Raw genomic sequence first — 25,413 nt, 5'->3', positions numbered from 1 at the left:
AAAAATACTTTCTAACCGTGCTAAAACGTGGCATCCATCGAGAAAAGGACTATAATGTATGAATGTCACATTATTTTAAACTATTACAAATGTAAACAACAGTTCAACTGCTGGGGGTGCAAACTATGAACAGCAGCAGTCATGTTCTCATAATTGCTGCACATTACCACTGTCCACATTAGCTTTTACTATTCTCTAAAACCAAGGCTTCTGACACTTGAAAACAGATTGCAATCCTTTTGTCTTTTGTACCAGAAGACACTTTAGAAATGAACATTCACCACACAAAGTGATGTTTTCCATGCAAGTCTTTCTTAAATTCTTAATTTCTCAGTTTGTTGAACTTCTTTTCTTTCTTTTTTGAACTTGACAACTCCACCAGAACCACACTGACAGTGTTACCAGACATGGGTTTCCACAAAAAAATGAGAAACATTCTGTAAATGAAGTATGGGTCTCTTATTTACATTTAACAAAAACCCCTTTCATTCTCCTGCAAGGTTTTTGAATACAAGCTAGAACACATGCTGTATCCAAATGTCTGTTTCTTCAAATAATCCATTATTTAGAGCAGTGGTTCTCAAACATTTTTCAATAATGTACCCCCCCTTTGAAATATTTTTTAGCCAAGTACCCGCTGACGAGTGCAAAGCATTTTTGGTAGAAAAAAAGGCTATATAAAGAGGTACGTTACAGCTCTGCACCATTAGTGTTTGATTTACTCAACAAGCTTGTAACTGAAACACACGTAAATGTTACTTCAAATGTTTAGAATCCATAACTAAATAAATGTTATGAATTATGCATGACTGATATATTTGAAATATACATTTCAAAAAGGAATCTCACGTACCCCCTGCATTACTCCAAAGTACCCCTAGGGGTACACAGACCCCCATTTGAGAAACACTGATTCAGAGCTTATTTACATTTAACAAAGACCCCTTTCATTCTCCTGCAAGGTTTTTGAATACAAGCTAGAACACCAAATGTCTGTTTCTTCGAATAATCCATTATTTAGAGCTTGACACTCAGACTGCACACTCTGCGTCTCATTGTCTTTGGTTCAATCTCCATGAAGATTTTCTGCAGTGCATCAAAAGTGTATTTGAGCTCACCTGGATAGCTCAAGTTCAGAGCGTAGATGAGGCCAAATAACATGGCACATGCATGTCTAACTGATGGCAGCTTGTTAAGGACTTCCACACCTTCTATTACAACCCCAACGTCCTGTGGTGGCTGGAGAGGATCCTCCTCCCTTATAACAAACACTGCCATTGTACACCTCTCGAGCGCCGTTTCAGCTTGGTCCTTCTGAGCAACCTGATAAAAGACAAGAGATTTATTTTAAAAGTTATTCTGATTAAACCTTTGTGTGGTGCACCAATATAAAGAAATACCCATGCAAATGTTTTTTCAATCAAATTGGTAAATACAAATTAATTAAATTAATTGGGGGTCTTTTGGAAATGTAATGACTTGCAACTTCCAGCAGATAGTAAATGGCAGCTCCTCCAAATATTTTTCTCATAGCAAGGCATTTTGTCAGGGTTTTGGTATTTTTCCGTCTTATTGTGGTAGTCTTGTTTTTCTGTCCTGTTTCCTGTTTTATTTTGTAGTCTGTCTTGTCTCCCTTGTCTTGTCTAGCTTTCTTCCTGTCTTTGTTTGTTTCCCGCCTTTTTGATTGTTCTGCCCCACCCTGATTTGTTCCACCTGTTGTATCACCTGTCCCTTGTTAGTGTTCATTACCTGGTGTATTTAGTTCCTGTTCTGTCTTTGTCTCTTGTCGGAGCATTCTGTCTGTGTTCTGTTGGTGGGTGAGTTGCGGTTTCCCAGTTGCTGAGGTTTCTTGTGGTTTTCCTGTCTCTAGTTTTCCCTGTGATTTTTAGAACCCAGTTTTTGCTCTGCCAGTTTCTGGACACTTTTTGTTGTAGTTTCCTTATTAATAAATTCTCACTCTGAACTGAACTGCATTTGGGTCCAAGCCTCGTTACTTGCATTCGTGACACATTTGACTTCATCACAAGTAAAGCATTAGTAGAAGTATTACTATTGTCCTCCAAAACATTATAACAAAAACATTAACAGTACATACTTCTAGGGTTGCACTATAATGACACAACTGCCTTGTGCTTTCATATTTTCAATAGTTTGAGAATCTGTCCACAGCTTGATACCTTACATAATGCAATATTTGGAATGTCCAGGCTTTCATTGCTCTGTTTGCACTACTGCTGCTGCTCTGAAGAGAAATACTTAATATAACATCTTATTTGTTTTATTTGACCGGATTCTCTTGTCTGATTTCTCTGTGTAGCTTGATGCGGCAAGGCTGCTTCTAACATCTAACATTGAAAAACTATACGTTGGATAATTTCTCATTATTGATAAACGCCCTCAAAAGTAATAATTTTTAAACAGTACATTACCATGGAAATCTTTACAAAGTCCGCTCTACCTCCCCACCACATTTAAATTGACTCATCGCACCACCGTTTGTTGTGGGGGAGGCTAGCGACGCTAAACTGGATAGCCATCTAGCAGACGGGTTGATTTTTGTTTTGGAAAGGGGAATAAACGTATTATGTCCTTCAAACCTCGGTAACGGGTATCAATATCACACATGATCTAGGTACAACATTTAACCACGACTAGCCCGAAATCCACAGAACCATCCTGAAAATGAATTAAATCTGAAATGATTGTATGAAACTCTACGAAGCATAGCTGTGTAGTTGTCGCACCTGTTTGCAGCTGGCAAATACTACGCTATTATTGTCCTGTCTTAGTTTGAGGGGCTTGACTTGGCGAAGGGTCAATAATGGCAGAAAGATTTTGCCAAAAGTTATGAGGAATTTTCTTTTCTTTGTAGGATATTTCTTTTGTACTTTTAAGATTTGTAAAAGGTTTTTAGAAACAGCCGACAAGTGTTGAGACCATGTACGGCTTGTAATATTTGTTGCTGTAATATGACCTCAACTAATATCAGCACTCTAAAATTGAGTAAAGTTAAAAAATACGGGTTTGGTGTTAACACAGGGATGTTACTTACCTAGCAATATCAGTGACCTCTTTGCAACCCTTGCTGTGTGTGCTGCAGGAGGGTTATAATCAACCCGTTCTGTGACAACCCGGGCTTGTTCAAGCTGTCCTTTGAAAACTATCATCTACGGCCTCGGCAGCGCCGTGGTCATCCTGGGCTCGTCCCTCGGCAGCATAACGCTCACCTACCTGAGGATCGCCATGGTGTGTTTGAGTAGTAAGAACAAGGTGCTGAACAGCCGGGCACTGCAGACCTGCGGCACTCATCATGTTGGTTGCGTCCTTCACCCCCAGATCATGCACCAATAGCCTGAGTGGGCGAACAGTGGGAAAATGGCATCCAACATGTTCCATTTCGTCCCCCCGCCCCTGAACCCCATCATCTACTGGCTGCAGTGTAAAGAGCTCAGACAGAAGATTGTCAGCATTTTTCAGAAAAACAAAGTCATGGATGGGAAATAGTTTTCACAAATAACCCCTGAATATATACAGAGCCCCTAAAGGGACATGTTTTGTTTTTTCTTCCTCATGAGCAGAGAAACTTTGTGGGAGAAACCAATCTAAGGCTAGCAAAATTACGCTAACATAGTACTGCTAACATTATGTTCCTAAAGTTACTATTTTCCATTTACAGCATGAAATTGGTCACCTTATCATCTTTACATTCGTTGATGACACTATCAGTTACATTCATTGCGTTTTCATGAAAAAGAATACCTCCTTTTCGGGAGCTATTCTGACCTGGGGTTCAGCCCAATGTTCCCACAGCCCAATGTTCCCACAGCCCAATGTTCCCACAGCCCAATGGTCCCACAGCTCTATGTTCCCATGGCCTGATTTCTAAGATTTTTCTTAAAATGAGGCCCTATGTTAGGGTTAGGGTTACATTCCATCTGTAGTCCATTGCTACTGGATAATAGGTTGGGTGTAATTGGCTGCCAAATTGGGAGAAAGGGGGATACAATCTGATACAAATTCCTGAAAAAGCAAATGTGGGAACATAGGCACGCTCCCCTGACCAGTACACGATTAGTTTATCGTGAGCACGAGAAAACGTTACTTGTGTGCACCCGAAAAGTAATTTGTCGTCCACACCAGAAAGTTCCTTGTGTGCACCAGAAAAAGGTTTTTTCATGCGCACCAGAAGAAAATAAATCACCATGTACCTTTAGGGGCTCTGTATAAATATGTGCACACATCCTGATAAAATGTCTTATTCAGGGAGTTTACATGCAGTTTAAGAACCTGATCATATTTGGGTTAAGGTATATCCCCAGTTTCTCAAACGCCATGGATTTAAAATATAAATTGTCCGATTTTTATCTGCGATCATGTTGACTTTGAGTTAACGTATTTTGAAACAGTTGGTGGAAGATGTTTGCAGGGCTGTCTGAACCTGCAGTTTGTGCACTAAAACGTAAAACGTCCGTCCCAGATTTTATTACAGTGTTACTGAAGTTCACAAACCAGGATTATCCTCAATTATTTTTAAGCTTCTAATCACTTTGTTGTTGACACATTTGATTGTATCGATATATGACATGTCATGATAATATTTCACAAATGTTTTATTTGATTAAACTTGTTTTGTTGCCTGATATCATTATTGTATTTAATCCATTCATCTATTTTAAGTATTAAGGATTAAACATCAGGCTGAACACTTTAATAAAAGCTCAGTTTTAGAATATTTTAAATGATTCTTTCAAAATAAGGGACAATATAGAGTTTGTACCCAATGTTGTCACTTTATATGCAGATATTTCTGATACTGTTTATATTGTTTGAATAATATTTTAATAAAGAATGTTTTAAATGTGTCAAATAGATATTTTCATTTCTATATTATTGACTCCTGACAGCATTTGACCCAACAACCCAGACGCTTAGTCAGTTGTAAAGTGTGAAAGTATAAAGTCTAGAAACACTACAGCGCTGATTCAGTCAGCCAAAAATCATGCAAGTAAACGCAGAAGCTTAGAGACTTTTTCGCCCTATGTGCCAGGCAAGCACCTCCATTGAACTACACTGTATCCAGTGTATATAACACATCCATGGGAAAACAGATACATGGTTAATTTTTTTATTAAATACCTCAAATGGCCTCAATTATCCACTCAGATGTCTAGGGTACCACACATTACATGCTATTTACAAATGTTTGGCAGCAGAAGAAGAAACGGACAAATAAATTGTGAGACATATTCAAACATTGTTTTACCATTTATTTTAATATTGGTCCATCCATTCATACAGTATGTGGGAAAAACAGTTCTCCAATGAGAAGGGGCCGTTGGTTAAAGGTGCCCTGCCACACAAAACCGTTTTTGCTTGTATTCTTTGAAATATGTGAGGTCCATATGTGTTTGTGTTATGTCGTGAATGTGAAAATGAACTGCTGCCTCCTCTGTCAGCTCTAGCCACTGAAAAGAAATGAGTGGAGAAATCAGGCCAATTACAAAAGCTGGTCAGTCTGACGTGGTGTTGCCTGAGCTCATTACTATTCATGAGCTCACCCAGTTGCGCTGGATTGAGGATGCTGATAGCCAGGCTCTCATTGGCTAGCTGTTAGCCAATCAGAGTCAAGCAGCTTAGCTCGTTGAATATTAATGAGAACTGGCACAAATCGGGCTGAGTCTTCCTGCAGGCTTTCTATACCACGCCAGAATGGCTTGAAACAAGATAACCAAGGCATTTTATCCACAAAAAATGTTACAGAGTCCATGGTAGAACTTCAGACATTACCACAAAGTAATACGTGTGGCAGGGCACCTTTAGAGTATTTCATTAAAAGGATAATTAAAGGCACAATGAGTAGTATGACCAGGCCCCGGGGAAGTGCGATGAGCTTTGAAGAAAAGAGAACATTGTGGTTAAACAGTGGAATTACAATTTCCGTGTCCGTCACTTGATGCCATGACATCCAAGTTAGACGTAACTCGTGTAACGTTAGCAGTTTTTCACATTAGCTTAACGTTACTGCACTAGCTAAACTTATTAGAAATACTTTAATCTTAAGTGTCGGCTCAACCATTACTGGACAGAAATGTGGGAGGGCGCAGTCACAGCCGCGTGTGTGTGTTCGATCTGTAACGTTAATGAAAGCCTTAAGCTCATAAACTGACTTTTAAATAGTTACTGGGTAAATTAGTTCATTTTAGCTTACTTTATGAAAAAGAAATCGCCCCTTCACAATTTTTACCTGGCCCCTTAGTCATTTTACCCTGGCGCCGGGCCTGGAGAGGAGAGCTAGTCTGGATCAAATGAAGTACATTGCCAGGATAATTGCTTGACATCCAGAATGTGGCTTATGTCCATTACATTCTGCTCTCTGTGTGTTGCCGTTCTCATAATCCCTTCACTTTGGGAAACAACAACCTTTGAGCTAGTAAGTTACATGCTGAAAATGGCAAGTTTTGAAGAAGATTTGCAACAAGACATGCCTGCTTGTTTTTTTCGGGGAATTATTGTAAAGATTTACAAAGAATATGAAAAAATCGCATGATTTCTAAATAATTTTGTGAAGAACAGTCCTTCCAGTCAGGACACTGTGTTGATGTCTTTTCTGGGTAACACAGCAGAAGGTCTGAACCTGCCCAGCATCCTTATGATAGACTCTCGCAGCTCCTTATTCCTCAGACTGTAGATTATCGGGTTTAGGAAAGGAGTCAGAGCGGCGTACAACACAGACACAATGATGCGAACCTGAAACAAAATAAAAAAAATGAATAACACAAACATACAAGGTCCCTTAAGGACATCTGGCATTTTTTACTGCTAGCAGCAGGTCCTGAGAATGACAAGGTTCTTCCATGCTGATGTTTATTATGATGTATACTATATTTACTCCTTGCTAGTCTTTTTTGATGTCATGTGTTCAGTACCAGTATTTCAAAGGTCATTCTTGGTGGACATATGTGCGTATACGTAATGTACTAAAACAATATTTTTTCTCATACCTCTGGTGAAAAGTTTCCCACACGGTAGGAGATGTATACAAACGAGGCCGAGGTGTAAGAGATGAACACGACAGTCAGGTGGGCGGCACAGGTCCCGAAGGCCTTCAGCCTCTGAGCGACACCCATCTTCGATATGGTAACACCAATCAGGACATAGGAGGTGAGGATGAGGACTCCTGTGGTCAGTAGTGCAACCAAAGCTATAGAAAGGGACACAATGCCATCCACTGAAGTGTCACCGCACACCAGTCGCCTTACAGATGATGGGTCGCACCAGCCATGTTTTACCACATTCGGGCCGCAGTAAGACCGCAGCAAGGACAGGGAGATGGTTGGCAGCATGCAGAAGGTGCCGAAGCTCCAGGCTCCTGCGATAAGAAGCAGTCGGACGGGCCGAGTCATGATGGCAGTGTAGCGCAGAGGGTTGCAGATGGCCACGTAGCGGTCGTACGCCATGACAGTCAGCATGGAACGGCCGGTAACTGCTAGCTGAACGAAGAAATACATCTGGAAGAAGCAGCCCGTGTAGGAAATAGTATTGATGTCTGTCAGGAAGCCAGCTAGCATTTGAGGGATGGTGGTGGTGGTGTAGACGATGTCAACAAAGGAGAGGTTGTAGAGGAAGAAATACATGGGGGAGTTAAGCTTCGGATCAGTCAATGCCTGCATGAGAAAAAACAGTGGCAGTGATTACCATACGAATAATTGCAGGACTGAATAAACTGCTTTAACTAAATAGAAGGTTTGTTTTGTACCACAAAAATGATCATGCTGTTTCCTCCCAGGATGGTGATGTAACCCAGAAGCAGGATGACAAAAAATATAATCTTTTCCTCGCCAAGGCTGGCGAGGCCCTCAATGATGAAGAAAGTGACGCCATCAGGCTCCCAGGTGCCGTTGACATAGCTGGATCTGTGATTGGTCGACAAGGGGAGTTGTGAATCTGGAGAGGGAGTGAGGACAATGAGGTGTCAGTGATAATTTACAAACAGGACATCAGAAGACAGAGAGGAGTTTCATAAAATATCCATTTTTCAACCGGTGCATGGTACTTAGTGTTAATATTTCCATGACCATTTTTCATACAGATGTAGAAATAGATTGTGTTGCACACAAATACATTAAAATGTACCAGAAGACCAATGTGCACCCATGTCTCCTTATCATTAATATAATCCACTCGTAGCATTTTAAACATATTCAAACCTTTTAATGGTTCTGTTTAGGCACTCTAAGCTCTTGGTTAAGATTATAGGAAGATTGTGGTCTTGGTTAAAAAAAGACAATAACAGAGGACAAGCTTAGTTTATTAACAATCCACTATCTTTCCCCAACTTTAACTAAACTAAAAAAAGTCTTCTGCGCAAGTCATGGATTGTCTATAACAAACATCATGTTTGATTATTGATGCTCATAGTTTAGGCCAGTGGTCGATTATAGACTTTGAGGGTTTGAGACCGAGACCAAGGCAGGGCGAGACCGAGTCAAGACCGAGACTTTGAGGGTTTGAGACCAAGACCAAGGCAGGGCGAGACCGAGACAAGACCGAGACTTTGAGGGTTTGAGACCAAGACCAAGGCAGGGCGAGACCGAGTCAAGACCGAGACTTTGAGGGTTTGAGACCAAGACCAAGGCAGGGCGAGACCGAGTCAAGACCGAGACTTTGAGGGTTTGAGACCAAGACCAAGGCAGGGCGAGACCGAGACAAGACCGAGACTTTGAGGGTTTGAGACCAAGACCAAGGCAGGGTGAGACAGAGTCAAGACCGAGACTTTGAGGGTTTGAGACCAAGACCAAGGCAGGGCGAGACCGAGACAAGACCGAGACTTTGAGGGTTTGAGACCAAGACCAAGGCAGGGTGAGACCGAGTCAAGACCGAGACTTTGAAGGTTTGAGACCAAGACCAAGGCAGGGTGAGACCGAGACAAGACCGAGACCAGATTTGTGTCAGACAGCCAGAGCTTCTTCTCCTGTCTCCTGCATTTACTTTCTTGGGAGTGTGTCTAAAGGGGGCAGGGAGAGGGGGGTTCACGGTAATAAATTCAAATTAGATATAAGTCAAGTTAATGGTTGCATTTGGAAGTTTTAACACATAGACATACTGTAAATCAGACACAGCACATGCACAGTCAATTCAACGAAATCCCTGCAGTTGTGGTCTTGACCTTCAAATATTGAGACCAAGATATATATATATATATATATATATATATATGTATTTGTTCTGCCATTATAACATATAAACATGAAATATGTTCTTATTTGGTGTAATGATACTTTCTGGTTATTTCTGTATCATAGGAAAGATGTATAACGATATTGGGCTTTAATATGGTCAGGAAAAAAAGAAAAATGTGTTAATTTGGCAATAAGTATTATGATTCATATTTAATTTGAGTTTTGCCTAACCATCTAGCACACACATACAAACATAACAATGCCATACAAATAGACAACCTGGTTAATTGAAAATATGCATAACTAAGCAGAATAAGAAGCAAAAGGAAATAAACATTTAATGTATGTACAAACTAGGTTGTATTAAATAAACTATTATTAATAAAGTAACGTACACAAACACAAACAAGAAAATAATGATAATCATGCTAAATCTAAATTAAAGAGCCTTAAAACAACATGGTTAGCCACAGCATATGAAGAGCAACATTAAACAGAATCAGCCCAGCCCATCTGCTGCAATAACTATTATTATTTTACACATTAACCCTCTGAGGACAAAAGACGCACTGGCGCATCCAAACGATGTTTGACAAAACTCTGACTCAAAAAGCGATCTTACATGATCTCATTTCAGACATTTATTTACTATTTTAATCATACATAACCTGAAAGACTTTGGTGATCGCATTTCAAGCACTGAAACAATGCGTACAACACATCATAAGTTAAGGTTTGTTTTCAGAAAGAGATTTGAGGAACATCAAAAACCAAGCATCAACGTTGCAGCTTTAGCACCAAATGATGTCTTTACACATTGCTCTGGAACAAATGTGGGCATCACTATATACGGAAAGCTGAGTCTGTTCTGAACATTTTGATATGAAACAAACGGGGATCAGTTTATATGCAAATACCCTAAAAAGGTAAATTTAAGAAGATATGTGAAAATGCCCTCAGACCTCAGAGGGTTAAGCAGTATATGCAAAAACAATAAAAAGAAAAATGTCAACAAAACTGATCCGTATAAATGACAAAGCTCACGGTCTGTAGGACATCTGTGTGAAAGCCAGCGTTAATTGAAGTACATTTATCACAAGGTGCTTTTTGTCACTTTCAGATCATTATATGTCATTTTATTCTTTATCCAAAGTGAATTGCTACATATGTCAGAGGTAACATGCCTCTGGAGCAACTAGGGGTTAAGCGTCTTGCTCAGGGACACATTGGTTGATGTAGTGGGAATTGAACCCGGGTCTCCCACACTGAAGCCATGTGTCATATCCACTGCTCCATCACCACCCATCCGGTAAAATGTATGATCTAACACCTCAAAAATGCTGCAAACAAGACACACGAACGTAGTTTACAGCTACGGCATTCTACCATAAGAGCAGTTAACAGTTCAGCACTGAGATATATGCAGACTTTCTCTTAAAAAGTTGTGAAAATAATGTGTCAAAGCCTTCAATCATTGACAAACAATTACGCTGAACAAACAAATTCAGGTTTTAACTCTTAACACTTACACATTACATTTGTTTTCTGTTGTTTAGAACTGAAAACATATTTCTGTAACTTCTTATTTGATGACACTGGACATCATGAAAACAGTATATCACACAATCAGCAAAACATAATGAAAAGCACAGAAACATTTACACACCTCTGGGGTTTTGAGGTGAAATATGAAAATATATCAAACTGCAAAAGCTCCATCTCTCCTCAGCAGACAGACAGAATAACTACACTGCAAAAATGAAACGCTTTGTATGTGACTTCATCTCAAGTTTAAACCAGTACATCTTCCTATTTTCCTTTTTAAAACACCTGAATCTGCATTTAAAGGATAACAAATTCAGACTTTAACTCTTTGCATCTTTGCAACTCTAACATTATTACACCACCACATCATCTTCTATGAAATGACATTTATTTTCTATTCTTTTCTAAAATATTTCTGTAACTTTTGAATATATGATGACAACACTGTGAAGTTTGATTGCACTGGACATCATCACAACAGTATATCACACAATGAGCAACACATTATGAAAAGCACAGAAACGTTTACAGACCTCCGGGGCTTTTAGGTGAAATATCAAACGGCAAAAGCTCCATCTCTCCTCAGCAGACAGAGAACAAGATCGCTGTCAAGAGACAACAAGTGCAGAATAACTACACTGCAAAAATGAAAAGCTTCGTATGTTTTCATTTGTGCACAAGCTCAGTTTGACAGCACACATTACAAAGTCCAAACAATTTTAAACTTGAAATAGCTCTACACCTGCAGACAACAAAACACTACTCTCTTTCATTCATCATTGGTGAAGACATGGTTTTATGAGTAAGATATCATCATCTTACCTGAAGATGTTGAACTGCTCCGTCAGGTTTAGTGAGATGGAAGCAGAACTTCATCCAAGTCTACTTTCTGCCTTTTGAAAAACAACTGACCTTTTTCCTAAATATAATGGAGATTATGGTGAGACCAAAACAACAATAATTACACAAAGTGACATCATTAAAGCATAAATTGTACACAGGACAGTAACAGAATACCAAAGGGACCTATTTTAAGTTGCCTTTGTGGTTATAAACAAGCGCCTAAAGAAAACATAATTGTCCTTGTTGCCAAGGTAAAACTTCATTATAGGAGCTCTTACTGTACTTTAATTGTGTGTGTGTGTGTGTGTGTGTGTGTGTGTGTGTGTGTGTGTGTGTGTGAGAGAGAGAGAGAGAGAGAGAGAGAGAGAGAGAGAGAGAGAGAGAGTAGTCTGTTGTTGGACAAGTTGGACAGCAGTAGTTAGTCTGAATCAGAGTTCATTTGCAGTTAAATAGTACAGTAGTGACCGGTTGTATGAGTTTAATAAACAAAATATGTGATTGGTCTTTAGATTCTGTCTCCAGGCATTTTAACAATGTTCATCAAACTGAAATCCCTCTTTACGTTGACATTTACGTTTCTATTGGCCATGCATCTCTACCGTAGCCCTGCAAACTTTGCTGGTTTGTGTACAACGCACTGAGGTGACGTAAACAGGCCATGTTTCGTAAAACTGAGATTCAGATTCTGAATGTGCTGTACACATGTCCAAAGAATGAAAAACAGAGTGTTATTATAACATTAATAAAGCGAGACTTTGCATACTGAGAAATGCAAGGCTGTCCTTTGACATTATCACCAAAAACAATAATAATGCACGTGCCTTGTTTGCTACAGTCGATAGGCTTACAAAAGTAGTAATAGACTGACATGTTTGCGCGTGCATGAGTGACAGGTGACGTTAATAATAATGCATTTATTTAGATTTGTAAAGGTGTTAAACGTATGTTAGACCAATGGTTAACGACTAAAAGAGTTAGAGGTAGGGTTAGGGTATCAAACTGTCATATGGGGTGTGGTTTGTAGGGTTTAAAAGTCTGTGTTTTTGGCTGTCTATTCACTTCCCTGCCGTTTTTTAGCTAGCTTGCTAGTTAGCTACCAACCAACGGTGCTTTTTCTTTAATTCTTTTGGTGAAAGCAAGAGGAAACACCTTTCAGTGATGTCTAACCGCATATGTGGATATCAAGCTGGATCATCTGTTGAAAAAGAAGGTACGGCTGATACATCCTCTCCCAGTACATTTGAATTGAGACTTGCACCACGAAATGGATCATCTGTTGAAGTAGGAGAAGCTACTGCTATTACATTTCGGGCACCCCGCAAAATGAGATCCCGTCCAGAGATCGTGTACAGCTGATCTAGAATATGCAGGTGCCAATGGATACAGTTATTCTATTCGATACAGTGAGGGATATGTGACATTAGCTGTGTACACTAGTGTTGTTATGGAGTTACAATCTTGGTGAAAGACTGGAACCTTTTTCGTAATGTTGTCTGTCCGGACCATGACAATCCTGGATTTCCTGAGATAGTGTACGTGTCACAGTGGGACAGCAACAAAGGGGCCAAAATCTACCGTGTGGAAGCAGACCGTTTCACAAGACCTGCTGAGGATTTTATTTTCCTCAGTGTATGCAAAGAAAGGGAGAAGGTGGTTGCAGCCAGATGTCGTGAAGAATGGCAGTTAAAGCCATATCCTGTTTCTAACAAGGAATGCAGCAAGTGGTTTAAAAATGGCTTCTTTATACAATGGTGTGATTGGGAGATTTTGAAGAAGCAATTTTATACCGTCGATTAAATCATCAGAAGAGACTGAATAAGGAGCTCTTATGAGACCATAAGAAAAAGGTTGATATTCGATGACGGTGGACAACAGACTCTGCCCCTGCCACGACCACTTTATAGACCTAAAATCGTCAGACACAAAGACTAGTAAAACAGTGGGTCTATTTGTATGTGCTGTTTAATTGCAAAATAGTTAAAATGCTTTTTGGTGTACTGTGACTGTAATGTGTGGATTTTTTTCTTTTTTCCAGAATGTATGGAGTGGTGTTGTCCTTCCCCCCAGATGCCTCCTAGCCAACATGGATTATTTGCACCGCTGACTGCAACTGGTTCTCCTCATTCACTCTCATCATCATCATCATCATCTATAACCCCTGAACACTTCCTGGCGCCACGACATATGTCACCTCCTTTACCACCCTCTCTTTTGATCCGGTCACCTCTGCCTTCCCCCCAACCATATGTACATCTGTCTTTGCCCCATTGTCTGAAGTCTTACAACTGACAGATGCTGGTGTTTGTTCAGACATTGTGGTTGGATGATCAACCGGACGGTCTGGTGTCAACGTTGTTTATAGATAGTGTTAAAACGGCTTCTCTACATCTGCTTAACGTTGTACTTTACCGCTATTGGGAGGAAGTCAGTTACGGATGTCAGATCAACCATCCGAGTCAGAAACATCACAAGTGTTTGGTTAGTATCCCAGACTGGTTCTATGCAAGATACTTCGAACAACTTATGAAAAGACTATTGACTGATAAATGTATCTCTGTAGTACAGCGCTTTCTGGCGATAAAACCGTGCTGATGGTGCAAGAATCCGTGGAGTAGCAGAAACTGTTTTGTACGAGTTGAAATCGGTGGAAGATGTCACAGTAAAAATACGAGAAATGTATGATGCTATGATTGGTGAGGACGTTGTCAAAGTGGCTGAAATTCGAGAGATTGGGGACTACTGGAGAGATTTATATGAGAGAAAAAAGTAACCATGTGTGGATATGGGGAATTGTTTACGCATAATGTATAACCATATCAGTGAGAGATATGTGATTGCTTGTTTATCCGGTATTTTAGATCAAGCCATTGCTAACAATGTGAATGATGTTAAAAAGTACCAAAGTAAGCGTGATGTAAATAGCCTTGATGTGTGTAGGTTAGAAAAACTGATGGATCTTGTAAGAAGACAATATAGCACACCGCCTTGGGATGAGTTGATGCAAATGTTGTTATCAATGCTAATAACTCGAGAGAGTGTTGTGCAGTCATAACTTTATCAAACAAAACTCTATCTGTAATAGAAAGTGTTTTGCTGTCTTCATGATTGTCATGTGTGTTGTGAAATAAAAAGATTGGCATGAAGCTAATGAGATCACTTGTGTCCTAAATGAATCATGGAGAGGGTTATGCGAAAAATATATTATGATCCAGCACACCCTGGAGGGTTAGGTGGGGTGCATAAGCTTCGCAATGCCGTCAAAGAATGTACCGGCTTGTCTCCGCCAATCCCCACAGTTAACAAGTTTCTGTTGAGTCAGGACGCATATACTCTACACGCTCCTGCATTGAAACATTTCACAAGAAACAGGGTGTTAGTTAATGGTATCGATAAACAATTTCAGACTGATCTGGTCGATATGTCTGAATATTCTGTGGAAAACGATAATGTTTGTTATATATTAACATGTATCGATGTGTTTTCTAAGTATGCATGGTTCAGATGTCTTAAAGACAAATCTTAAGGATTTCTAAAATAAGGTTTTTCAAAGATTGATGACTCAGTATAAAATTCATCATTTCTCTACATCAAACGAGACAAAAGCAAGTGTGGTGGCGTGTTTCAATCGATCTTTTAAGACGCGTATGTGGAAATATTTAACGGCTGTTAACGCGCGTCGATATATTGATGTGGTGCAAGATCTGGTGACTGCTTACGAGTCACACCATAGGTCAATACAAATGGCACCGTCTGCAGTGAATAAAGACAATGAGAAAAAAGTCTTTAACAATCTGTACAAACTGAAATCCCCAGGAATGGTTGCTTTTAAATTTCAGCAGGGCTATACTGTTAGGATATCACAGAGGAGTATTTAGAAAAGTCGTTTACAGATGAGTTGTTTACAATAGCTCAACGTATAGGTAGGACACCATCGGTTTATATACTAAAAGACAATGGCGGGGGTCATTGACTGGAATATTTTACCAGGCAGAGTTACAGCCTGTAATTGTCGACAAAAACAAAGTGTTTAAAATAGAGAAAGTAATGGCTAGAAAGAAAGTAGGGCGTAGAAATCTAGTCCTTGTGAAATATGCAATAATGCAGCAGATGTAGGTTTTATAAATCACCCAGGGTGTAGTCTTTTTTCTCAAGTAGATATAATGCTTGGTGTCAGATTAATTACGCAGTCTTCAAATACTTACCCATACCGTGGGATTATTGAATGTTTGCTTAACTATGGAAAGGACACATTGGACACCCAGTTTAGTACAGGCCTATTTTGTAAGGACACTGGTGGAAAAATGGACAATACATCTATCACAAGCGATAATTTGGGGTTGGTGCAAAGGGGTGTCTGCCTGCCACATTCTTATTTTCAACGACAATTTTCCCTTGATTTGTCCACGAAATCTGATCATTATTGCAGGATAAAGAGGTGATTATGTATTCTGCATTTCTCTTATTCCTTTTGGGCATGTGTTTCAACACTTCTGATCTTATCATATCATCTTCTACGAGTGCATCTTTTGCATCATCCTTTGAATCACCTTCGGGTAGGGCTAATGTAATTATATTTTTCTCACGCTCACCCTGTTTTACCATGGTTAGGTACCTCTGTAAAACACTTGTATATTTTTTGGCTTTCTCATATATGTCAATGTCAGACTGCTTCAATATATCACTCATGGCTCGGTCCAATTCATTTTGTGCAGACTGCCGCAAAGAGACGTTTGGTATGTCTGAGGCTTGATGCTGCTGTAATGCTGCTAATTGTTGCTGAGGCACCAGAAACATTTTCTGAGTGTGTTCCATATCAGTACCGATTGATAAGACTCGCTATGAATGGTATAGCAGAGCTGAGTAGAGGAAGGAGAAACCCCCCTGTTTGAGTGATTGTCTCTCTGTATATTTTGCATGCTTTAAGCAAAACAGCCACATCGTTAAAACAATAGGTGAGATAACTCCTTTTGAAAAATAACCGTCACGTACAACTCCATGAACACTTTCTTAGAGTCATCAGACAGTCTCATAGCCATAGAGGGCCGGAGCAGGATGAGGTCCGATGTATTTCTCATTCTGCCGTGTGTTAAACGCATGTGGAAAATACCCTTTGAGCACATCAGAGAACCCCATAGTTGCAGGGGTTTTAGCCAGTGCCATAGGCAGAAAACTGAATAAGTTGATCCATCGCTGTTTGAAAGCAGAATCGTACATCAAAATCACCCTCGACCCACGCATAGTTGGAGTTGGACAGATGCATTGTTTCAGACTTGGATGCGAAAAGTGTCAGCACGATGAATAAGAACGGATTTTTTTGTCACGCTTCCTACTAATGCTTCAACGCTAGTTTATCCGAATAATAAGATATGGCAGTACACAAAATACTCTAACAAAATGTAACTGTCAAAACCTGAGGCATTGTGAGCTATAAATGTATAGTCTCTATATTTTGGTTTTCTGTAATGTTTGACGAATGTGGCCACACAGTTTGCTGTTTCGAAGCAGAATGTTTCGCCTTTCATATTCATACTGCGTACATAATTAGCCTCATGACGGCCGTCATGATATCTTGTTTCGAAATCATAGAAGATGTATTTGTCACTACTTTCTGCGTTTTCGAGGGGCTGCATAAAACATTCGTGCATTGTGTCAACTATCTGATCACCATACTGGGTGCATTTTGATGCTCTACAGACGTGTGTTTTCTTCTTCCCCCAAATGGTCGAGTCATATGACATGCTTCACAATATTTGAGTCTGTCCCACGGAAATGTTCTTTTAAATCAAGGCTGTAGACTTTTTGATGCTGCCTTTTTAAAGTAATTGGTTTTCCAGAATGACCTTTGTGTGTTATGAAATACTTGGATGGTTGTGAAACTATTTAGGGAAAAGAAACTTTTAATAAACCTTCAATATATGGTATTATGCAATTGGGCGTTGTGCAATACAGAAGTTATTGACCACAGCGTGAGGTAACGGGAAATGTGCAATCATCAAAATGAAGTGCAATACGAGGGGGAGAATGTGTTGTGGTTTCTCTTTTGTTCTTCTGTGATTGTAAGGAAAGGTAGGGGGGTATTGTGTGTGGTTAATAGATGTTCATTGAAGCACTGGATGAGACAATGTATGATTATGTTCTATGTAGGGATAATGTATGATTATGTTTGTTATGTAGGTTAACTATGTTTTTAGCGTATTTATGTGTGATGTGTCGCCATTCGTTTCCCTCGAATGCCCAAGACAAAGACAATAAAGACTTATCTTATTGTATCTTAATATGCTGAAATTCTGTGTGACATAGGAATCTGACTATTATTTGTATCACTTTGTTTGATTGTTTATTGCAAGGCCCAGGGTCCAGGGCCACAGTTCGCCATTTAGTGGAACTGATAACGATCTGAAACATGACAAGCAGACACAACTACACACTGATTTTAAAATAAGTTACAAGCCCAAAAGGTTGGGTTTCACTGGTTTTAATTTAAACAGTGCGTTGTGTTTTAAAAGCTTTCCAGATGTAAAATAATAATTTGAAATGTAACCGGCAACAACATCTGTCAAGAAAATGTAGTGTATTAGAAGTACAAAATGGAATAAAACGGAAATACTCTAGTAAAGTACAATTACCTTAAAATGTACTACAGTCCTTGAATAAAGATATTCGGTTACATTTCACAACTGAGCAAGACTCCTTAATTGGCTGTAATTGGGCACCTAGAGGCCCTGATGTTGTCTAGGGTGCCACATAGGTTACATTTTAATTAAACATGTTTGGCAACAGAAGGCGTAAACAGCAAACCATTGGACAAATTAATTGTGAGACATAATCAAACATCCTTTTAACATTTATTTTAATATTGGTCCATCCATTCATACAGTTTGTGGGAAAAAAAACAGTTCTTCTTGAGAAGGGACCTTTAGTTAACATATTTAATTAAAAAATAATTAAATGAACAATGAGTAGGAGTTTCTTAAAAACAATGTTTAGACTAATACAAAACTAACCCCCCTTAATCATCAGTATCTGGCCGGATTTTCTTATTTATTTGTGTTCGGGGCTTTTTTGGGGGGCCTATATAAAAACATAGCAACCAGGTGCCAGACCGTAAGTACACATCCAGGAGGAAGCTACAAAAATGGCAGACACAACGCCTAAAAACCACAATTATAGCAAGGCGAAACACCTACAAAGCTTGCTTGAAAATGAGACTAAATCTGGGATTGGCTTTTGCCCACAGGGGAGGAGGAGCCAACTTTGAATGTTGTGTTTACAAACCGCAACGGACAAAACCTACTCATTCTGCCTTCATGTGACCTTGTTAATTTAAAATAGAAAGTTAATGAAAAGACAGCTGAACAACGTCATGAAACATGAACACCATGCTGTACTGAAGAAAACATAAACTCATTATGAAAATGTTTACTGAGGTAAGAAATTCAATTGAGAAGTAAGGTCATTTTCTCTTGTACTTCTTTAGAAACAGACTTCTTTTTGGAGCCAGTGGAGTCGCCCCCTGCTGGAAATTATACAGAATGCAGGTTACAACACTTCCACGCACTTTCAGGCCCGGAAGCTTTGTCCATTACTTATTTACAGTCTATGGGTAGAATATACAATTCCAAAAGACTGGTTTAAAAATCATATAATTTCTGAATATATTGCTCTAAAGCAGGGATCTTCAACAGGGGGTCCAGGACCCTCAGGGGGTCCTCAGAGTCACTCCAGGATGGCCTCCAAATTTTTTCAAAAATTATAAAGTCTTAACATGATTCCAACATATTATTAGCAAATATAAATCCCCACTGATTTGGCTGATTTGGCTTACTGGCCAATAGGTAATGTAGTCACTGATGTAGCCATCCACAGATACAGTTCATCCCAAAGGATTGACTGTTTCACTTTTGTTTCACATTTAAGGGTTAAGAATTAAAACATGATTTATAAAATCATGCCAACAATTATTAGGCTATTTGAATAGCTTAATATTCTATGCAAATAAAGGTATCTATACATGCTTTAGGCTGCCCTAAAAGTTATTGTAGGACTAGATTAATATGCAACTTCATTTGATACAATATATGTAGTCGGGGGTCCCTGATCCGTCTCTCTTTCAGTTAAGGGGTCCTTGGCTTAAAAAACCTTGAAGACCCCTGGTCTAAAGAACAGTCTTCTTTGAATTACAAATGAACATCAAGCAGGTTTTCTCTCCCAGTCAGGACACTGTGTTGATGTCCTTTGTGGATAGTACAGCAGAAGGTCTGAACCTGCACAGCGTCCTTATGATGGACTCTCGCAGCTCCTTGTTCCTCAGACTGTAGATCATCGGGTTTAGGAAAGGAGTCAGAGCGGCGTACAACACAGACACAATGATACGAACCTGAAACAAAATTAAAAATAATAATGTTTTATTGAACACACAGGGTTCACTGAGGACATTTGACATTTCTAGTATAATAAAGCAACATATAATAATCAAAAAATACTGAAGTGACCTATTGCTTTTATAAAACATCAAGTATAGCAATTTGGTGGCCGGGTTGGTTCAGGCGCACATATAATTAGAGGGTTAAGCCTCGATGCAGAGGTCCAGGGTTCGAATCCAACCTGTGACAATTTCCTACATGTCTTCCCCCTCTCTCTCAAGGGCCCTGACTAAGCAGCCTTATTTGGCAAGTCGAGAGTGAGAATGTGTTGCTGTGGTTAAATGTAACAGAAGTTAAATAGTATTTTAAGGTACTTTTTGTTGGACATATGTGAGTATATGTATATGTGATGTACTAAAACAAGAGCAAACGTAAATATAACAGCTGGATGATTTGTCTCGTACCTCTGGTGAAAAGTTTCCCACCCGATAGGAGATGTATACAAACGAGGCCGAGGTGTAAGAGATGGACACCACAGTCAGGTGGGCGGCACAGGTCCCGAAGGCCTTCAGCCTCTGAGCGACACCCATCCTCGATATAGAAATACCGATCAGGATATAGGAGGTAAGGATGAGAACTCCTGTACTCAGTAGCGACACTATAGCGGAAGAAAGCGACATAACGCTCTCAACTGAGGTGTCACCGCACACTAGCCGCCTTACAGACGACGGGTCGCACCAGCCGTGTTTTACCACATTCAGGCCGCAGTAAGACCGTGGCAAGGACAGGGAGATGGTTGGCAGGATGCATAGGTTGCCGAAGCTCCAGGCTCCTGCGATGAGGAACAGCCGGACAGTCTGAGTCATGACGGCAGTGTAGCGGAGAGGGTTGCAGATGGCCACGTAGCGGTCGTACGCCATGACAGTCAGGATGGAACGGCTGGTAATTCCTAGCTGAATGACAAAATACATCTGGAGGAAGCAGCCTGGGAAAGAAATGGTATTCACGTCTGTCAGGAAGCCGGATAGCATTTTGGGGATGGTGGTGGTGGTGTAGACGATGTCAACAAAGGAGAGGTTGTAGAGGAAGAAATACATTGGGGAGTTAAGCTTCGGATCAGTCAACGCCTGCATGAGAAAAAACAGTGGCAGTTACCATAGGAATAATTCCATTTTAAGACTGAGGCAATAGTGATTCAACTAAAAAGAAGGCTTTGTTTTGTACCACAAAAATGATCATACTGTTTCCTCCCAGGATGGTGATGTAACCCAGAAGCATCGTGACAAAAATAATAATTTTTTTCTCTCCAAGGCTGGTGAGGCCCTCAATGATGAAGAAAGTGACGCCATCAGGCTCCCGAGTGCCATTGACAAAGCTGGCTCTGTCATTGGTCGACAAGGGAAGGTATGAATCTGGAGAGGGAGTGAGGAAAGAGAGGCAGCAGTGATTATTCACAGACTGTCAGAAGACAGAGAGGAGTGTTATAAGTTCATATTTCCATCACCTAAATAAATATAAAAATAATAAAAAGGTGCACTATGAGTTCCTGTATGACGTCACTTCTGTTGACGTTCCAAGTAAATTACTAAACAGAGCAACTCGCCCTTTCCCCCATGTTTCCGTAACTGTCATGACTAACTGACTTACTGTCACTAACCCCACTCCCTCCCCCAACTATCTTGTCAGTGATTGGCTGGAATGTGGTTTGTTGTATTTTGGTGCACAGTAGAGCTTAGATCGGGCCCAAAAAATCAAGCCTGACCCTACCCGAGCCCGTGCACGTTGTTAGCTACTGCAGTCAATGGGAATAGAGCCTATTTAAACATCAGGCAAGAAATACAACCAGAAACCATTTTTCCACCACCCAACAGATGATAGGCTGCCGTAATTATGGAACCCCATTCTTCTGGCTAACTGCTTAACCAATACTAGCTGACTCACTCAACCCTAGACTTCATGCAGGCTAGCGGTGGAATAAATTAAGCACAAAGCCAAGTAATCTGGTTAACTTCCAGCATGCTAAAAAATCACCTAGACAGCCATGGAGTGCACCCGAGGAGCCCCTGGAACTGCTCTAACCACTTACTTCACAAAAACAAACTAAAACAAAAAAAGGGTCAATGGGGAGAACTTGTGCCCCTCATTGTTTTATCAGGAATAAAGGTTCAAAATAACTTATCAGCCTTCAACTGTTCAGGAAAACATGTTAATATTACCAGGCCAAAGACACTGAAACACACTTACTGAAATATAGCTAGTCCAAGTCAACCTGTTAACCCATACAGATACCAGAGCAACGCCACGAAGAAAATGTTACAGTTCAGTTTCCAAGCACAAAGAATCCTGGACAAGCCCCCATTTGTGGGCTCCACTATCTGTGTGTGGTCTCCCTTTTTGTTGCCGGCCTTAAGCCAGGCAGGAACATTGACTTTTCCTAATTTTATGAGAATTGTTTTTAAACCCCATTTTGAACTGATGTTTCAGAAAATTACACATTAGTTTTACAACAGTTTGTTCAGGTCTTGCTCCCTGTGCCTACATGAAACCAATCTCTCCCAAACATAAACGTATTAAATAATCAAGACACATGAATGTAGTTCACAGCTATTACATTGTACGATAAGAGTAGGTAATATCAAGACTTTATGCTATTTAAATAAGTGTGGCATTGCCTCAATCATTGGCAACTACACTAAAGCACTGAACAAGGGATAACAAACTCAGACCATCTCTTTGTAATTAAAACATGACAAATCATCTTCTATGTAATAATGACATTTCTTTTTTCCTGTATCCATCATGAAAACAGTATATCACACAATGAGCAACACATTATAAAAAGCACAGAAACGTTTACAGACCTCTGGGGCTTTTAGGTGAAATATCAAACGGCAAAAGCTCCATCTCTCCTCAGCAGACAGAGAACAAGTTTGCTGTCAAGAGACAACAAGTGCAGAATAACTACACTGCAAAAATGAAAAGCTTTGTATGTTTTCATTTGTGCACAAGCTCAGTTTGACAGCACAAATGACAAAGTCATAAACATTCAAAACGTTAAAAAGCACTACCCCTGCAGGGAACAAAACACTACATCTTCCTATTTCTCTTTTTAATAGTGCAAACACCTGGACATGGATCATAAATTAGATACCTTACCTTGAGATGTAGCGCTGCTCAGTCAGGTTTAGTGAGATGTAAGCAGAACTTTATAGATTCTTCTTTTTATAGAAGTCTTTTGCCTTTTTTTAACAGCAACTGACCTTTTTTAAATATAATGGAGATTATGGTGAGACCAAAACAACATTAATTACACAAAGTGACATCATTAAAAGCATAAATTGTACACAGGATAGTACCAGAATACCAAAGGGACCTATTTTAAGTTACCTCTGTGGTTATAAACAAGCACCTAAAGAGAACACAAGAAACATAATTGTCCTTGTTGCCAAGGTAACGAGTGTCTGCTTCAAATATTTGACCTCCTAATTAAAGATTAATTATAGAACATCTTACTGTACTTGTGTAATTATGTGTGTGTGCGTGCATGCGTGTGTGTGTGTGTGTGTGTGTGTGTGCGCATGCATGTGTGAGTGTTAAGGAATAACTCAGGAGCAGTACAACTCATTGTGCATACATGAAGACGATTAGGGAGACCTTGATCAATTACACAGGGACATTTGATGAACACTCACTTGAGGAGAGAATTAAGCAGGTAGTACAGTTTAACCATGATGTGTTATTGTGTGGTGTCATCTCTAAAGTTCTTGTCCTCCCGAAAGGTGTATTTATACTTGAGTCGTTATGTTTATCTGAACCATTGAGGTAAACGCAGGCACCTAAACACAGATGCTGAAGCCTAGTTCAGCCTATCTCTTTCTCTGGGAAGTATGAAAAAGTGTGGAAGGCCCACCGACCTCCAAAAGGATACAGTATTCCATTATCACGCAGCTGTCTACACTCCTTGAATCTGTAGAGAGACAAACATAATTATATATGAACATATTTGGTTATCAGAGACTGGCCGAATACTCTTGTCCCCTGATCTGTGCCCTAGGAATGAGTTGATGTTGTCTAAGCTTCCCCATTGTCTCATCATACCACGACATTGTGTTTCTAGAAATTCCACCACAGTGAGTAGTAGTATCTGTTGTTGTCAAGTTGGACAGTAGCAGATAGTCTGGGCCAAAGTTAATTTGCATGCAAATTGTAAAATAAATGCATTAATATATACAAAAAAGTGTCCTTGGGCAAGACACTAAACTCCGAATTGCTTACTCATGCTGCGCCACTGGTGTGTGTCATCTCATGAGTGCAGGTTGACCGAATGGCCAGCTGGGCCAGACTAACTTTGAAGCCCAGGAAACTCAGGGGTCTGGTGATCAGAAACAGAAAAGAGAGTTTAAGATGCTTGTTCAAGGGAAAACAATTCCATCAAATGCAGACAACGCCATCAAGTGTCTAGAAAAGTGGTACAGTATGTCAATGCCCTCTCAAACAGGAACATCTCCAGCAAAGGAATGGCTGGGAAAGACACTGCCACAGTCTGCAAATAGATGGACGATCCATTTTATCGAAGTTGTCCTGTCCACCACCCTGAGGCCAGACGTGGTCAATGGAAGGAGTCGTGAAGAGGCAGCAGAGCAGAAGGCCAGCAAATACCAGCAGCTGGTCAATGGCTGCAGGAAAAAAAGCTGGCAGACATGGTTGTTTCCAGTAGAGGTGGACTGTAGGGGATTTCCCACACGTCGGTGTGGAGTCTGCTGACAAGGGTAGGAGTAAGAGGCCTGGGCAGACAAACAGCAGTCAGAAGGTTGGGAGAGGCAGGGGAAAGAGCCTGTTGGCTCTGGCATAAATGGGAGGAGATGAAATGAAAGCCAGTAGAACAAGGACAGTGATTTGGCCACCGCTGCTGACCATCCACATGGAGTGCTGTTGTTCAGGGTCAAAACACTTGATTAAAGTTAGGCCCCATCTGCTAAACCTCTTCCTGGCCAAAGCTAATATTATACTAGCTATAATTAGACTTGTATGGAAGGCATCCTAGAGATGTATAATTATTTTCACCTGGAACAGTGTCTTTTTACCTTCATGTATGATTGTCAACGGATGACGCCATTGCCCTAGCAATAGGAACACATATGTAAGAATGCTTTTCATTGACCATAGTTTAGCAATCACTGCCATTGTGTCTTCAAAGCTCAAGCTCAGAGACTTGGGACTATGTGACCCCTATGTGACTGGATCCTGAAAATCCCTATGGGCGTCTGCCCGTCGACAGTGCTGTACAAGTAAAAGTCCTGCATTTAAAATCGTATTCGTATTCTGTAAAAATGTCTTCAGTGACTGGTATATGATTCTATGTGACGTTATAAGATTGTAAATACTGATGGATCAATGTGTAAGCAGCGAGTTACTGTTGTAGCTTTTCGAGGTGGATCTAGTTTTAACTAGGGGGTCAGGCCGCTCAATGGTGTTTTGAGCCC

At 40.1% G+C, this 25,413-nt stretch overlaps 2 protein-coding genes across 2 annotated transcripts; both read right to left on the bottom strand.

The window, feature by feature from the left end:
* Positions 1-6,582: 6,582 nt before the first annotated feature.
* Positions 6,583-8,155, bottom strand: or6at1 (odorant receptor, family 6, subfamily AT, member 1). Its single transcript, XM_078266657.1, has 4 exons — positions 8,152-8,155; positions 7,757-7,944; positions 7,002-7,664; positions 6,583-6,747 (listed from the first exon to the last, which is right to left on the bottom strand). The coding sequence occupies exons 1-4, from the start codon at positions 8,153-8,155 to the stop codon at positions 6,583-6,585; spliced, it is 1,020 nt and encodes a 339-aa protein (XP_078122783.1).
* An 11,624-nt stretch (positions 8,156-19,779) lies between these two features.
* On the bottom strand, positions 19,780-25,020 carry LOC144528179 (olfactory receptor 5AN1-like). Its single transcript, XM_078266656.1, has 7 exons — positions 25,015-25,020; positions 24,631-24,773; positions 24,252-24,302; positions 23,845-23,897; positions 21,155-21,342; positions 20,395-21,057; positions 19,780-19,944 (listed from the first exon to the last, which is right to left on the bottom strand). Exons 1-7 carry the CDS (start codon positions 25,018-25,020, stop codon positions 19,780-19,782), a joined length of 1,269 nt encoding a protein of 422 aa, XP_078122782.1.
* Positions 25,021-25,413: the final 393 nt, after the last annotated feature.

Source organism: Sander vitreus, chromosome 13 (genome assembly GCF_031162955.1).
Source record: "Sander vitreus isolate 19-12246 chromosome 13, sanVit1, whole genome shotgun sequence".
NCBI lineage: Eukaryota > Metazoa > Chordata > Actinopteri > Perciformes > Percidae > Sander > Sander vitreus.
Note: the sequence above shows the minus strand (reverse complement) of the source record. Positions and strands in the feature narration are given on the sequence as shown.